General features: G+C 46.8%; 2 protein-coding genes across 2 annotated transcripts; both read left to right on the forward strand.

The window, feature by feature from the left end:
* Positions 1–305: 305 nt before the first annotated feature.
* Ier3 (immediate early response 3) lies at positions 306–1,590 on the forward strand. Its single transcript, XM_047558646.1, has 2 exons — positions 306–554; positions 666–1,590. The coding sequence occupies exons 1-2, from the start codon at positions 345–347 to the stop codon at positions 924–926; spliced, it is 471 nt and encodes a 156-aa protein (XP_047414602.1). The 5' UTR covers positions 306–344; the 3' UTR covers positions 927–1,590.
* Positions 1,591–2,052: 462 nt separating this feature from the next.
* Positions 2,053–15,065, forward strand: Flot1 (flotillin 1). The gene is given in 14 exon segments (XM_047558983.1): positions 2,053–2,195; positions 2,526–2,582; positions 2,834–2,909; positions 2,997–3,087; positions 3,378–3,521; positions 3,652–3,771; positions 3,859–3,898; positions 3,901–3,953; positions 4,344–4,496; positions 12,560–12,741; positions 12,932–12,977; positions 13,105–13,242; positions 13,476–13,640; positions 14,679–15,065. Coding segments are annotated over 13 exon segments (1,281 nt in total). The 5' UTR covers positions 2,053–2,195; positions 2,526–2,539; the 3' UTR covers positions 14,709–15,065.
* Positions 15,066–15,888: the final 823 nt, after the last annotated feature.

Raw genomic sequence — 15,888 nt, forward strand, 5'->3', positions numbered from 1 at the left:
TTTGTAAGCACCCCAGCCGCTTCACGATGGTGGTTGAACCATCTCCTAAACAGTAGTGGGCCTTGCTCCAGCTGCTACATGCTTTGACATGTGTCTGCCCCCTGGGATCTCACCCACCAGTACTCACGACTCACACGCACAACGTGCACTTGGGCACCTAGAGAAGCACAGTTCAAGTCTCCACCCACTCCCTTTGCTTAACTGTTGGAATTTCCAGCCCGCTCTAGCCAAACGCTCCCCTGCTGCGAGAGGAGGAGTTACAAGAGCCCGCCCAATTCTCTAGTGTATTTAACCAGCTCTGCCTGGCTGTAGGTCAGCACTCAGCTTTATCCTCCTCAGCGAAGATGTGTCACTCTCGAAGCTCGCTCCCCACCATGACCGGCCTGCGGGCCCCGTCCCCTGCCCCCTCCACCAGTCAGGGACTCCGGCGGGGCTCCGGCCCGGAGATCTTCACCTTCGATCCTCTCCCAGAGCGTGCGGTAGCCTCCGCCACGCGTCTCGGCGCTTCTCGCGGGCACCGAAAGCGCAGCCGCAGGGTCCTCTATCCTCGAGTGGTGAGTATCTCCGAAGTGGGCAAGCCGGGGGACACGCCGCCCAGGTGCACTGGGGATCGACTGGACTCCGGGACTTTGACCTAATCTGTCCCCTTTTTTGTCTCTTCTCAGGTCCGGCGTCAGTTGCCAGCCGAGGAACCGAACCTTGCCAAAAGGCTTCTCTTTATACTTCTAGCCATCATCTTCTGCCAGATCTTGATGGCTGAAGAGGGTGTGTCGACACCCCTGACTCAGGAGGACGTCCCCAGCCCTGCGTCCCCTGTGCCTATCCCTGCCCCTCCAGTCCTTGAGCCCCTGAATCTGACTTCGGAGCCCTCGGACTACTATCTGGACCTCAGCACCTTTCTCCAGCAACACCCAGCTGCCTTCTAACCTGAAAAACCCAAGAAACACCAGGCGTATCTGGTGCGTGAGAGCGTATCCCAAACTGGGACTCCCAAGGCAACTAGAACTCAGAACACTAACAACCAAGACCAGGCCGACCGGTGCTTGGGGCGAGGCCGAGGCAGACACGTCGGGGTTAGGCCCAGTAGGAAGGAGAGCGGCGTTAACTTATTTGACACTACGCCTAATTAATATTTATATGTATTTATGCATGTCCTCCTCGGTGATGGAGGGCTGTAATATTTATTTTAACTTATGCAAGGGTGCGAGATATGCCCCCTGCTGTAAATGCAGATCTTTTTGGTATTTATTGAGCCTTGTGAGATTGGTGGAGGCAGGGCGCCTAGAACTGAGGCAGAGTTGGGAGAGAGGGGAGGGGTCGGGTGGGATGACGCCGAACTGGGAATTAAGCATGGTGGTGGGTCGTAGGTTTAGTGGGTGATACTCCCGTTCTCCAGCATCTCAACCCTACAGGTCTACTGTGTGAGACTTCAGCAGACCATTGGGAACAAGGTCCACGGCCTTCAATCTCGAAGTTTCCCCTTAGGGGCAGCGGCGGGGTTGGGCGTCAGAGGGCTGTTAGGAGGCGGCAGTCGGAGGTCGCCCAGTATGTTCTGTGAACACAAATAAACTTGGTTTACTGACAACAGTCCTCGGAGTGTATGTTTGCCCGCGGCGATTCCCCACTACCCATCTTCAGGCTCCAAAGACTGGCGGGAGGAGCCGTGGACACGTCCCCAGTCCGCGCCTCTCCCCGGTCACGAAACCCATTTCCAGGGAGTCACGGGCCAGATCCGGCAGCCGGATGCAGTCATAAGTTGCCCAGACTGCGGTTTTACCAGTTAGCCCGCAGCAAACCCGAGATGTGGCAACCTTCCTTACTCTAGAAAGCCTGCAGCCCGCACCGCGGGGCGGGGCGTGAGGGGCCTGGGCGGGGCCCCGGGCTCCGAGAGAAGAGCGGGCGGAGGCAAATGGGCCCCACCCGGGGACTGGCAACCCCGGGAAGCCGGCAACCCGCGGACCCGAGCGGGGCCTGCCGGGAAAGGGGCGGACCGATCGCGCGGGGCGGAGGGGTTGGTCCGCGGCGGGGGCGGGGTCGCGTCTGCCGCAGCAACAGGGCGCGGCCGGGTTGCGGGGCGCGCGTGCGGGCCCAGCTTCCAGGAAGGCGGGTTCTCGGCGTTCCTGCTCGGCTCTCAGGCTCTGCACGCCCCCGCCCTTCCGGAGACCCCGGCCTAGCTGCCTCCCGCTTCTGGGAAGGTGAGTGGGGGAGGGGAGATGGAACCTGGGGCTGCAGAGGATATGCGTGGTGAGCAAAGGTCTGCTGGCCCCTAGGCGCTGGAGGGCTTAATCAGATAAAAGGGAAAGGGGAATGCGGTGAGAAGGGAGTAACCGTAAGCAATTGGGGAAGGGTCGCTGGGGATCTTAGGGATTTCACGGAGAAAGACTTAGCGGACCCATGGGCACGGAAGGAACTGAACGTTAGCGGACACAGACTGGGTGGGCCTGTCGGAAATGGAGAAGATTCCCTCCCTTGGCTGCTGCAACGCTCCTTTCCCATCCGCAAAAGGTTCTTCTCCCTCTCTCCAGCTCCGGTTTGAACCATGTTTTTCACTTGTGGCCCAAATGAGGCCATGGTGGTCTCTGGTAAGTATTCTCTTTCCCACAAGTGACCCCCAAATCCCTCTAAGTCTAGTCTCTGCCCCTTCCCCTACCAGCTCCCGACCCCAAGCTTCTGCCCCCTCGTGACCTCAAACTATCCACTTGGAACTCCCAACTCCAAGGCCCAGGCTGCCAACAGCTCCCAGATCCTCTCCTGTGGGTTGTTCCTACCCTCAAGTTCTTCATTCTAACACATCCTGGCGCTACCATGGCTGCATAATGCCTTCACCTTGCAGGTTTCTGCCGAAGCCCCCCAGTCATGGTGGCTGGAGGAAGAGTCTTTGTACTGCCTTGCATCCAGCAAATTCAGAGGTAAGTAACAAGGGAACCAGAGAAGGGGAACCTCAGTTTTCACTCTATGCTCTTTTTCTTACTGTCAACCCCTTCTTTTTCCCATAGAATTTCTCTCAACACACTGACCCTCAACGTCAAGAGTGAAAAGGTTTACACTCGCCATGGGGTCCCCATCTCAGTCACAGGCATTGCCCAGGTGAGGCTGTCAGAGCCTTTCCCCACCAAAGTCCACTTTTCAGCCTCACTGTCCCACACACTAAGAATTTTCTGACCATGGCCTTTTCAACATCTGCCTGCCAAGAAAAGTGTCTCTGCTACTATCCAACTCCAACCACCCCAAGGCACTTGGTCGTCCTCCTCTTGCTCCCTGAGATGGAAGAAACTGCTCTTAGAGGTTCCCCCTTCTCTCCCTGCTTCTTCCCTGGCTTCATGAAACCTAATCACATTCCTCCCCCACACCCACTCCCATCCCTACTCTGGCTGCAGGTGAAAATCCAGGGGCAGAACAAGGAAATGTTGGCGGCTGCCTGCCAGATGTTCCTGGGGAAGACAGAGGCTGAGATTGCTCACATTGCCTTGGAGACACTGGAGGGCCACCAAAGGGCTATCATGGCCCACATGACTGTGGAGGTGAGCCTGGGGGCAAGGAAAAAGTCAGTAGAGATGCCAGACTGAGTGGAAGTTAACCAGCCAGCTAATCTGTGAGAGACAGTGGATCTGAGAGTTTAAATTCCTCCTTCCTACCATTCTCTTGTTCTAGGAGATCTATAAGGACAGACAGAAATTCTCAGAGCAAGTTTTCAAAGTAGCCTCCTCAGACCTGGTTAACATGGGCATCAGCGTGGTTAGCTACACTCTGAAGGACATTCACGATGACCAGGTGAAACTAGGCAGCTGATCCTTCCCCACTTCCTTGCTCCCATCTCAAACCCTCATGACAGCTCTGGTTTTTGCACCTCTCCCACAGGACTATTTGCACTCTTTGGGGAAGGCCCGAACAGCACAAGTCCAAAAGATGCCCGAATTGGGGAGGCAGAAGCCAAGAGAGATGCTGGGATCCGGGTGAGAGATGGCAGTGGCTCTGTCACCATAGGCTTATTGGACACACAGTGAAAGATAGGTAGAAGGGGCAGAGCTGAGAGACTATAGAACTGGGTTGACAGGAAGCCAGGTGCAGCTGTGTACTCATGCCTATAACCCCACCTATTCTGGGAGGCCAAGGCAGAAGGATTTAAAAAAAAAAAAAAAAGGATTGGGGGGTGTAGCCAGTGGCAGAGCACTTGCCTAGCGTTCATGGTCCTGGGTTCAGTTTTCAGTACTACAAGAACTGGGTTAGCAGGATAAAATATGAGGCCTGGGGTAAAAGCAGTGAAGCCTGGTGAGGGGCAGGCTCTCATCCATGGCTTTCCTCACTCTACCCTGACTTTTCCTACCTGATCATTATTTGGATAGGAGGCTAAAGCCAAGCAAGAAAAGGTGTCTGCTCAGTACCTGAGTGAGATCGAGATGGCCAAGGCACAGAGGGACTATGAGCTGAAGAAGGCTGCATATGACATTGAGGTCAATACTCGTCGAGCACAAGCTGACCTGGCCTATCAGCTTCAGGTGAGAGCCACCACACTAAGCAGATAGTCAAGCTGCTTATTGCCCCTTCCCATTTCCTCCCATGCTCTCCATCCCAGCATACCACTATTTATCATTCTAACTTTGATCTTATTCTGGATCTCCTTTTCTGACCCACCTCCCCCCATGTGAAGAAGAACTTAAAATACTAAAATTTGTGCTGAAAATCAAAGGAAAGGCATGAAGGGATATGATAATAAGGCTGATCATGTTTGGGGTAGGCAGTACCCTGTACAAGGGCACCAGCTGAGAGGATGAACCAGAGATAAGATGCAGCCCATGCACCACTTGCCAGGCTGTGCACTGGCATGGGTCTGCATCCACAGAGAGGAAGGAGCACCTTTTTCTAATTTGTACAAGAGCATCCAATAGCAACCCTGGTGATCAAGACAGAGTGTGAGGAAGGAAAACATGGACATGGACATTGAATTCTGCAAAGTGATCTATGGGCAGCCCTTAATATTGCAGGGAGGTATAACCAATTCCTATTATTCATGGATTCCATATTTGAGAATTTGCCTATTTACTAAATTTATTAGTAACCCCAAAATCAGTACCTGCAGCATTTTCATGGTCATTGGCAAATATTGAGCAGAATAGTGAAAAATCCTAGCTGCCTGATGCTTAGCTTGCAAACAAGGTTTAACAAGGAGATGCTCTGCCTTCTTGTTTCAGCTTTCACACTGTAAACAGTGTCATTTTCATGGCATATTTATTGCCACACTTTTTGTATTTTCCGTGCTTTTATTTGGTGATTTTGCTATTTCAAATGGCCCCCGGGGCTGGGAATGTTGCTCAATGTTGATTGCTTGACTAGTATGCAAGAAGCTCTGGATTTCATTCTTCAGCATCACAAAAATAAATAAATAAATGAAAATAAATCAAATAGGCCAGGCATGGTGGCATACGCCTGTAATCCCAGGGGGTTGGGAAGCTGAAGCAGGAGGATTGCAAGTTTGAGGCCAGACTCACCAACTTAGCAAGGCCTTAAGCAGCTTACTGAGACCTTGTCTCAAAATAAAAAAGGTCTGGATATATGGCTTAGTGGTTAAGTGCCCCTGGGTTTAATGCTGGTAGCAAGAAAAGAAAAAAAGTCAAGTGGCCCCCAAACATAGTGCTATTTTGCTATCTGGAATCTCTTAACACAAGAAGCTGTGCTGTGCCTTTTAGAGAAAATATGTGTTTCATAAGCTTTGTTCAGGCATGAATTGACAGTGGTAGAAATGAATTCTATGTTACTGAATCAACTATAATATTTTATAAAGTGGCTTTAAACAGAAACACATAAAACAAGGTTATGTATTGACTGGTTGATAAAAATGTTATGATTAGCCAGGCATAGTGGCACACACCTGTAATCCCAGCAACTTGGGAGGCTAAGGCAGGAGGATTGCAATTTCAGGACCAGCCTGGGCAACTTAGTAAGACCCTAAGCAGTTTAGGGAGACTCTGTTACAAAGTAAAAAACAAAAAGTGACCCTGGTTCAGTTCCCTATTCCCAAAAAAAAAAAAAAAAAAAAAGTTATGATCAGAGGCTTACAAGAATCTGACCCGTATTTCCCTTAGGAACAAAATGAGTTATTAGCTAATTCAGTGTTCATGGCTATTTTATAAAACAAAACTGTGGTAAATAATAAGAGTCAACTGTATTTTTGAAACTTTTACCTGAAGGATAGCAACATCATGAATTTTGTTTTTGCCAGTGATACTAACTGAAAGTATGTATCTTTAGTTATGATATGGAATTTCAGCATGGTTTGACAGTTTTGGGGGATGGCATACTGCTTTGTTACTCAAAGTGTGGTCCATCCAGAAGCAGCAAGAACTTTGAGAAGGTTCTTGGAAATACAATATCTTAGGCTCTAGTCTAGACCGATTTAATCAGAATTGGTATTTTTTTTTTTTTTTTTTTTTTTTTTTTTTGGGTGTTGGGGATCGAACCCAAGGCCTTGTGCTTACAAGACAAAGGCAAGCACTCTACCGACTGAGCTATCTCCCCAACCCCCAGAATTGGTATTTTAACAAAATCCCAAGGTTATTTGCATGTATGCTGAAGTTTGTAAAATATCACATAATAAAACTACTAGCTTATGGTGAGACTGTAGATATGGTTCTTTTTATTTTTTCTTCTGATAGAGCACCCAGGGGTGCTCTATCAATGAGCTACATCCGCAATCCTTTTTTTCCATTTTGAGACGAAGTCTTGCTAAGTTGCTGAGGCTGGCCTCCACTTCGTGATCCCCCTACCTCTGCCTCCTGAGTTTCTGGGATTATATGCCACCGTCCCTGGCTGGTAAAATGTTTGTATTAGTCTCTTTTCTGTCACTATAACAAAATATCTGAGATAATAAACTATGAAGAGAAAAGATTTATTTTAGCTCACAGTTTTGGAGTTTTCAGTCCATGATTGGACTTGTAGCAAGGTACCACCATGATGGGAGTGTGGTATGGAGCAAAACCATTCACCTCATGGCCATGACCTAACAGAGTCCCACGAGGCCCCAATTCCTAAGGGTTTACCACCTCCCCAGTAGTATTACCAAACCATCACAGTTCCTAAACTTCTTAACAAGGCTTTCCTTGCCTGCAAATCTAGGCATGCTGGATGGGCTCTGTTCAATTTTTATCAGTTTCTTATGTGCCAGGCACTGTGCTAGGTACTCACAAAATAAGGATTCATTTAGCAAATAACCTATTTAGTGTCTACATGTGACACATCTGTGTGTGGGGCCAGGGAGTGGGGATGCTACTAGGAATTGAATCCAGAGGCACTTTACCACTGAGCTACATCCCCAGTCCTTTTTATTTTTTGGTGTGAGAAAGGATCTCACTAAGTTGCCCAGGGCCTTGCCAAGTTGCTGAGGCAGGCCTCAAACTTGTGATCCTCTTACCTCAGCCTCTTGAGTCACTGGGATTACAGGCGTGCACCACTGCACCTAGCACAGAGATTATTTTGAAAATGAAGATGAATATATGAATGAGACAGAAAAGATTCTTGTTCTCATGAGGCTTGAGTTATAACAGAGGAAACCGCTAATAAACAAATACATGACTTCTCAGGCTATCATTATCTGAGGTTTTTTTTCCTCCTTTTTTCGCAGTGCTAGGAATCAAACCCAGGACCTTCTGCAAGCTAAGCACATGCTACCACAAAGCTACATCCCCAGTCCTTATAATTATCTTACCTAAGTGCTGTGAAGGAAATAAACAGGGTGATGTGAAATCTGTGGGGAAGTCTGTATCGGATTAGGGGTGGACAGAGAAGGTGTCTATGAGGAAGTGGTATTTGAGATAAAACCAGAAGATTGAGAAAGAGCTGTCAAGGTAAGGAGTTGTAGGTCAAGAACATCCTAGGTTAGTTCTGGTTAAATAGAAATGTAGTTGGGCTCAGTGGCACATGCCTATAATCCCAATACTCAGGATTCTGAGGCAGGAGGATTGAAAGTTCAAGGCCAGCCTGAGCAATTTAGCAAGACCCTCAATCAAAATAAAAAAATAAAAAGGATTGGGGATATGGCTTAGTGGGAGAGCGCTCCTGGGTTCATACTCATACTGCAAAAAAAGTCATGTGGCTGCACACAATGGTGCATGCATATAATCCCAGCTACTTGGAGACTGAGGCAGGACAGTGGCAAGTTTGAGGTCAGCCATGGCAACTTAAAGAGACCCTGTCTCAAAAATAAAAAAAAGGACTGGGGATGAAGGTCAGTGATAGAGTGCTTATCTAGCATGAATGAGGCCCTGGGTTTATCTGCAGTACCACCAAAACAAAAATAGTCATATGTCCCTAATGTCTAGGGAAAGGGAACAGTAAGTGCAAAGACCCTGAGATTGAGCTTGATATGTCTGAGGAACAGAAAGGATATATCCGATCTGATGTGATTGTTGTGCTGAGTGTGAGAAGGAGAAGCAGGTAGGACCATATAACAAAGGGTTTGGGTTGAGACAGAAGAGAATTCAAAGCACAATGGAAAAAACTATTAGAGAACATTATGATCTAGTTCACAGTTCACCGTGTGTGTATTGCTAATCTACATCCCCAGCTCTATAAGTTTACATTTTTTAAGGATCATTTAGATTGCTTTGTGGAGAATGAATTGTTAAAAGAAAAAGACAAGATGCGTTGGCACTAGCTACTTGGGAGACTGAAGCAAAAGGATCACTTGAACCCAGGAATTTGAGTGCAGACTGAACAACAGAGCAAGATCCCATCTTTAAAAAGAGAGAGAGAGAGAGAGAGAGAGAGAGAGAGAGAGAGAGAGAGAGAGAGAGAGAGAGAGAGGAAGCAGGAGATGAATTGGAATCTGTTTCAAAAATGATGTATTGACTGGGCATAGTGGTGAACACCTGTGATCCCAGCAACTAGGGAGGCTGAGGCATGAGGATCACAATTTTAAGGTTCAGCAACTTAGACCTTGTCTCAAAATTTAAAATGAAAAGGTCTAGGGATGTAACTCAGTGGTAAAGGACCCCTGGGTTCATTCCTTAGTACAAAAAAAGAAAAAAAGATGTGTTGAACAAATGCAGCTAAATTATACTTTCTAAAAATTTCACTAAAACTGCAGAGTGATTTTTTTTAAAGGTGTATATAGAACAGAAACCACAGCATAATTTGAAAGCTAGAGATCAGTGGTAGTTGACCAAACTGGTCTGAGAGTGCTGAGCTTGACAAGGAGGAGGAAAATGAGAGGATCTAAGGCTCAGGAGCTAGCAGCACCAGGTGCCCCGGGAGCTGTAATAACCACGGTGACATAAGGAGGAACAGGAGCAAAGTAACTTCTGATTAGTGCCCTTTGCTGGTCCTCTACTCTAGATAATGGCTCCTCCCCTTCCACAGAAGCACTGATTGTTAGAAGAGAGGAAAGCAGGGGATGTGACCATGAAGTGATGATGAAGGGACGGGGTAAGCCTTTTGAATACTAAGTGCTGGCAGCCAGCCCCTTCAACCCCACACAGCTCCCAAAGCTCCATCTTCCAAAAAAGAGATGGGAACACTGCTCTGGGGAACATGACCAGTTCAAAAGGAAAGACATCATCCTGAATTGGAGACTTCTCCAGTAGATGGTCTGCTCGGATGACCCCAAAAAGAAAGTCAAAGTCAACAAGGCTCCCCATGCACTTAGAGCCTCCTTTTAGTGTTTGGACACTCTTTACTGAGAAGAGACAACCAGGAATTACCTGATCAATGAGGAGATCCTCCAGTGTGGAAGACAAAAGAGCAAAATGACTTGAAGGATACATAATATGCAGGGAGAAGAAGGCTTAAAAAAAGAAGGGCTGCTCCTTGTCAGGGCATGTGTTTAGGCTTGGGTTCAGTCTTCAGCACTAAAACATAAACAAACAAAATGTCCTCAGTGAGACAAGAGGAGAGTTCAGGGTCAGGAAATCAGGACATAGAAAACAAAACAAAAGGGCACTTAGAAGCTATCAAGGTGGCAGAAATGGAAAAGAAAAAAGTAAAAAGAAAAACATTGGAAGAAAATTCTAGTGAACTTCTTAAAGGAATAAAAGAATTTGGAAATATTAATAGGATAAGAATATTACAGGCCAGTCCAGGAGCTCCAGCAGAACAAAGAAAATAGTAAGTCACCAATGGAATAATTCAGTTATTCAGAATATTTGCACTGAAGGGCATGTATATAAGAATTCCTTTTATTTAGACAGATTTGGTAAGAAATTGCCTGACGCAATGAACGGAAAATATCTACATCAAAGAACATCATTGTGAAATCTCAGAACACTTAGGACAAAAAAGAGAGAAAGAGATCTAAAACCTTCCAATGAAAAAGAACAGATCTCAAACAAAGGGCTGGGCATCAAAAAAACAAAAGCAAGCCAAGCACAGTAGCCCACACCTATAATCCCAGGGACTTGGGAGGCTGATGCAGGATCGTAAATTCAAGACCAGCCTCATCAATTTAGTGAAACTAAGCAACTCAGCAAGACCCTGTCTCAAATTAAAAAATAAAAAGGGATATAACTAAGTGAGTAACAAAAATAATAAATAAAATTAAAACCCTACAACAACAAAAATGACTTAAATTTTCTTAAGAAGGAAGATAGTGGGAAAGTGCCTTCAAAATCCTGATGGGAAATTTGTTCCAGCATAGGAACCTGTTCTCAGCTTAATTGTTCAAATGGAAGGGTAGAATAAAAAACTCAGAGAAGATCTGTAAATAAAATTTTTGTCTTCATGTTCTATCTGAGGGAGCTACTGGAGGTTCAGTTGCACCAAAAGGTAGGCATAAACAAGAAAAGGGGGGTTAAAAAAAAGGAAAGAGCTGGCGACAGGATACAGGAACTCCAGTATAGGAGAGAAGTGATCCTACACACTGGTATAGAAGGCAACCAGTCCAGTTTGGAACTGTTTTGAAAATTAGAGGTCAAAGACAATACAGGACACCATATCCAGAATTAAGAGATGGGTCCAAAAGAAGGCAAATGAACCGTCATTTGTACTAATGAGACCTATAGGTCTGATGGTTTGTGGCTGAGCTTGAATAATAGGACTATGAAGAAGTGTATCTGTGCCTGGTACCTCTCCTCAACATCTTGGTAAGAGCCTTCTGATCCTTGTACACTATAGGAAAAAGAAAATCTGCTTAAATAAGAGGAATTTTGTATATACACACAGTCTCATAGATATTTAGAGTGTCCCTGGAAGAATACACAAAAAGCAGGTCACAGCCGGGCACAGTGGCACACACCTGTAACCCTCGTTACTTTGGGAGGCCAAGGCAGAAGGATTGCAAGTTTGGAGCCAGCCTTGGCAACTTAGACCCGGTCTCCCCCCGAGTACTGAGGATTCAATCCAGGGTCTTGCACTTGTTAAGCAAGTGCTCCACCACTGATCTATACCCCAAACCCCAATTTTTTTTTTTTTTTTGGGTGCTGGGGATCGAACCCAGGGCCTTGTGCTTGCAAGGCAAGCACTCTACCGACTGAGCTATCTCCCCAACCCCCCAAATTTTTTTTTAAAAAGTTTTTAGAATGGACTGAGGATATAGCCCAGTGGTAGAGCATTGCCTACCATGCACAAGACACTGGATTCAATCCCCAGTATGGGGGTGGGAGGGCTGGTCACAGTGGTTTCTTCCTGAGAAGGTATGGGGAGAGATGGGAGGAAACATTACTTCATATCATCTACTTTTTTCTTTTGAATTTGAACCATATGCAAAAGGTAAAAATAAAAACCATACCAAGATATCCTCCCACTTGGCAAAAAAAAAAATGTCAGTTTGTTGCATTAGTTGGGGCTGGAATTGATGGTGGCACACACTAAGTTATGGCAGTAAAGATGGAGAGGAGTGGGCCTGGGATTGTGTAGCTCAGTGGTAGAATTCTTGCCTAGCTTGTGTGAGGCACTGGGTTTAATTCAGAGCACTACATATAAAGGGTTATCGATAACTAAAAAAGTATTCAAAAAAAAAAAAAAGATGGAGAAAGATGGATGGATTTGAGTGAAAATATAAGTTAGAAGATATCCACCAAGTGCTAGCACCCTCAAGGTATTTGTACTGTAGAGGGAGAGAATGGTAGAACAGATTAATATGTAAGCTCGAGGGTAGCTTAACCGCCTGCCTGAGGGGGAAGAGAGACCAGGTCCTGGGCTTCAGATCCCAAACTTTTCTTTTAGGTACTGGGGATTGAACCCAGGGTTACTCTACCACGGAGCCACATCCCCAACCCTTTATTTTATTCTTTATTTTGAGACAGCATCTCACTAAATTGCTGAGGCTAAATTGGAACTTGTAATCTTCCTGCCTCAGCCTCCTAAGTGCTGGATTTACAGTCGTGCTATCCCTAATTGGCTAGATCCCTAATCTTTGATATTGGATCCGAAGAGGGCCATGAGGCTGCCCCAGGGCCCTGCCTTGGTTCAGTATGGTAAAGAACGCCACTGCACAGGCTGGGCAGACTGGGAACCGATTTCATGGACCTAATCCAATCCTAATCCAGGGCCCCACCCTCGGGCCCTGGTCTGTCTGATTCCTCCTGGGCGCTTGGCTCTTCAGCTCTGACTTTGAGGGCCCCCTCAAACCCAGGTGGCCAAGACTAAGCAGCAGATCGAGGAGCAGCGGGTGCAGGTGCAGGTGGTGGAGCGGGCCCAGCAGGTGGCGGTGCAGGAGCAAGAAATAGCACGCCGAGAGAAGGAGCTGGAGGCCCGCGTGCGGAAGCCCGCGGAGGCTGAACGCTACAAGCTGGAGCGGCTCGCGGAAGCGGAGAAGTAAATGCTCCTTCATTGGTTCCCTTTTGACTCCTCTGCCGCGGGCACCGCCGGATGGAGAGCCAAGGCCTTCCCCACCAGGGCTCCCATGGAGTTTGGGTTGCAGGGTCTTTTGTCTCCCTGGTGCTGGGCGTTCCTCCTGGGAGCAAGGACCCCTCTGCTCCTCCCTCCACTTCCTTTCTGTCCCTAGGTCCCAGCTGATTATGCAGGCAGAGGCAGAAGCCGAATCTGTGCGGGTGAGTTAGGATGTGGCTCCTTGCTGGCTTGTGGAGGGAGTGGTTTGTGGGTTCCTGCGTGACCTTGGATTCCTTGTTCTTAATTATTCCCATCTATCCCACTACCAATATTCTGTACCCTGGTCAGATGCGTGGGGAAGCCGAAGCCTTTGCCATAGGGGCCCGAGCCCGTGCAGAGGCTGAGCAGATGGCCAAGAAGGCAGAAGCGTTCCAGCTGTACCAGGAGGCTGCCCAACTGGATATGCTGCTAGAGAAACTTCCCCAGGTCTGCGGGTAGTTTGGGCTGTGGGAAAGGAGAAGTCAGAACCAGAGATTGAGGGGTGAGGTGAAACGAGGAAATTGGGGAGAACCAAGCTAGGGGACATTAAATTAGGGGTGGGAATTAAAAGCCAGGGACCAAAGTGGGAAACCATGATCAGTAGGACAAGGGTCTTAAAGTTGTTTGATGAGGGGTGTGGCCAGATCATGGGCACTCACAGGGCATGTCTCACCTATCAGGTGGCAGAGGAGATCAGTGGCCCCTTGACCTCAGCCAATAAGATCACACTGGTGTCCAGTGGAAGTGGGACCATGGGGGCAGCGAAAGTGACCGGGGAGGTACTGGACATCCTAAGCCGCCTGCCAGAGAGTGTGGAGAGACTCACAGGTGTCAGCATCTCCCAGGTGAGAGTCTCTGGGGTGAAGAATTGCTGAGTTTCTGTTATGTGATGGAGTAGGCCTAGCATTTCACTGGCTTCCAGGAGGCCTGGGAATCCCAGACATTATCTGCTTTCTGTGTGTCAGACACACTAATAAACTTCTACATAGATGGGTTTTTGTTTTAAACTACCTTTAGGGTATGTAGCATTTTACAAAGTGAAGAACACTACTTCTGACTTATAAAGTTAACAGCCCACTCATAGCTGGTGAGGCTGGGGCCTGTGTCGTTGTTCCACTAGTGCAGGGAACTAGTTGCAGCCTGTTGATAATGAATTAATTCCAAGCCATATTTATCACTGCTTTCCTTGGTGTCTCAGTTTATTCCCCTGTGGATTATGGTAGAGGTCAGAGAACAAGCTCTGTAACACTGTTTTGGTGTGAATTCTGGCTCCAATGCCTGCTAGCTTAACCCTTCTGTATCTGTATCCTCACCTTAAAATCAAGTTAATGGTAGAAACTACCCTCTTGAATTGTTAAGAAAGAGTTAGATGGATAACTGAGCGGTAAGTGTGCCCAGCACTCACAAGGTCCTGAATCCTACTCTGCACCACACCCACCCCCCAAAAAAACTTTCTGAATTGTTAGAAAGATTGAAGAAATACTTGCAGTGGTCAGAACAGTGCCTTGTGTAGAAAGCATTATGTGTGTGTTAAATAAAAAATATGTATAAAGATGAAAGTATTGGATCATACCAGTGACTTTCAAGCTGGGTTCCTTGGAGCCTCCATGAGGCCTGCAGTACATGATAAAGAGCCAAGGGTAGTCTGTGTAAGCAAAACTGTAGTCCCCTCTACCCTCTTCAGTGACTTTTTTTTTTTTTTTTTTTCCAGTGACTTTTTATACATGGGTCTTATTGACTTTGTTTGGGTAAAGGGTCAAGGCAGTGTACCAGAAAGATTCCTGGACTTAAATGTCCTCCTTATAGCCCATTTATCTGAGTAGGGGCCTGGGAGATCAGAGTACCTGATTTCCAAGTGTCATCTATTCTTGTCTTTTTGCCAGGTGAACCACAAACCCTTGCGAACAGCCTAAGCCCTCAGCTCATGCCGGTGCCCAGCCTCCAAGTTGCCTGAATGGTTCTGATGCATGCATCCCAACTGACCCCTCAGAGGTTCTTTTGACAGTGGGGTTCCCCTACCATCTCTCCTTGCCAATAGCCTGTGCCTTGCCTTGAAGGGGGTTGCTCCCCTTCCTGAACCCAGGCTGTCATGATTATCAGTGCCACAGGGGTCCCATGAAGCCTTTGATGATCCCATCCTACCCCATCCCAACTTATTTAACTTCCTAATTAAACCAGATTGTCTGAGCCTGTTGTCTAGGATTCATTCGACAAAAACTGAGGAATGGTCTGGAGGTTCTTACCAAATAAATTGCTTATTAAGTACTGAAACTTATGAAGTTAATAGAATCAATTCAAAATGGATGCTACAATGTAGCTTGCTTCCTTGCATTTAATCAGCTTTCCAGACTGGAAGAAAACAGTTATTTGTACACAATTAAAAGTTGTAGTTAATTTTTTCCCCTGCATGTTGGTTGTAGTCAGAAAAGCACACTAAGGATCTGGGCATGGTGGCACACACCTGTAATTCCAGAGACATAGGAGGCTGAGGCAGGAGGATCACAAGTTCAAAGCCAGCCTTAACAGTGTAACAAGACCCTGTCACAAAATATTTTTTAAAAAAAGGATTGGGGACTATGGGCATAGCGGTGCACACCTGTAATCCCAGCAGCTCTGGAGGCTGAGACAGGTTTGCAAATTCAAGGCCAGCCTCAGCAATTTAGCAAGGCTGTAAGCAACCAAATCTGAAAAGTTAACTCAGTGGTAAAGTGCCCTTGGGTTAAATCCCCAGTACTAAAAGGGGCCAGGGGTGGGGGGACTGGGAATGAAGTTCAGTGATAAGGTGACCCTGGGTTCAATCACAGAAAGATAGAATGTTAAGAATTGTTTAAGTTCTTAGAATTACTGAAATCATGGCTGAGGAAAATAATTCAACCCTCCCTGGATATCCAAAGAGGATTAGTTTCAGGATTCTACTCCCAATACCAAAATCCATGTATGCTAAATTTCCTATACAAAATGGTGCAGTATTTGCACATAACCTACATATCCTCATGCATACCTTAAATCATCTCTAGATTACTAGTAATATCTAATACAATGTATATCTTATGTAAAAAGTTGATCTGTATTGCTTAGAGAAAAAATAAGTCT

This window comes from Sciurus carolinensis, chromosome 7 (genome assembly GCF_902686445.1).
Source record: "Sciurus carolinensis chromosome 7, mSciCar1.2, whole genome shotgun sequence".
NCBI lineage: Eukaryota > Metazoa > Chordata > Mammalia > Rodentia > Sciuridae > Sciurus > Sciurus carolinensis.

What these genes read in the sequence shown, in the direction of transcription:
- Ier3 (XM_047558646.1), top strand. Translation starts at nt 345, where the DNA reads ATGTGTCACTCTCGAAGCTCGCTCCCCACCATGACCGGCCTGCGGGCC. An exon ending in GGGTCCTCTATCCTCGAGTG is followed by an intron (nt 555 to 665) that starts GTGAGTATCTCC and finishes GTCTCTTCTCAG; the next exon opens with GTCCGGCGTCAGTTGCCAGC.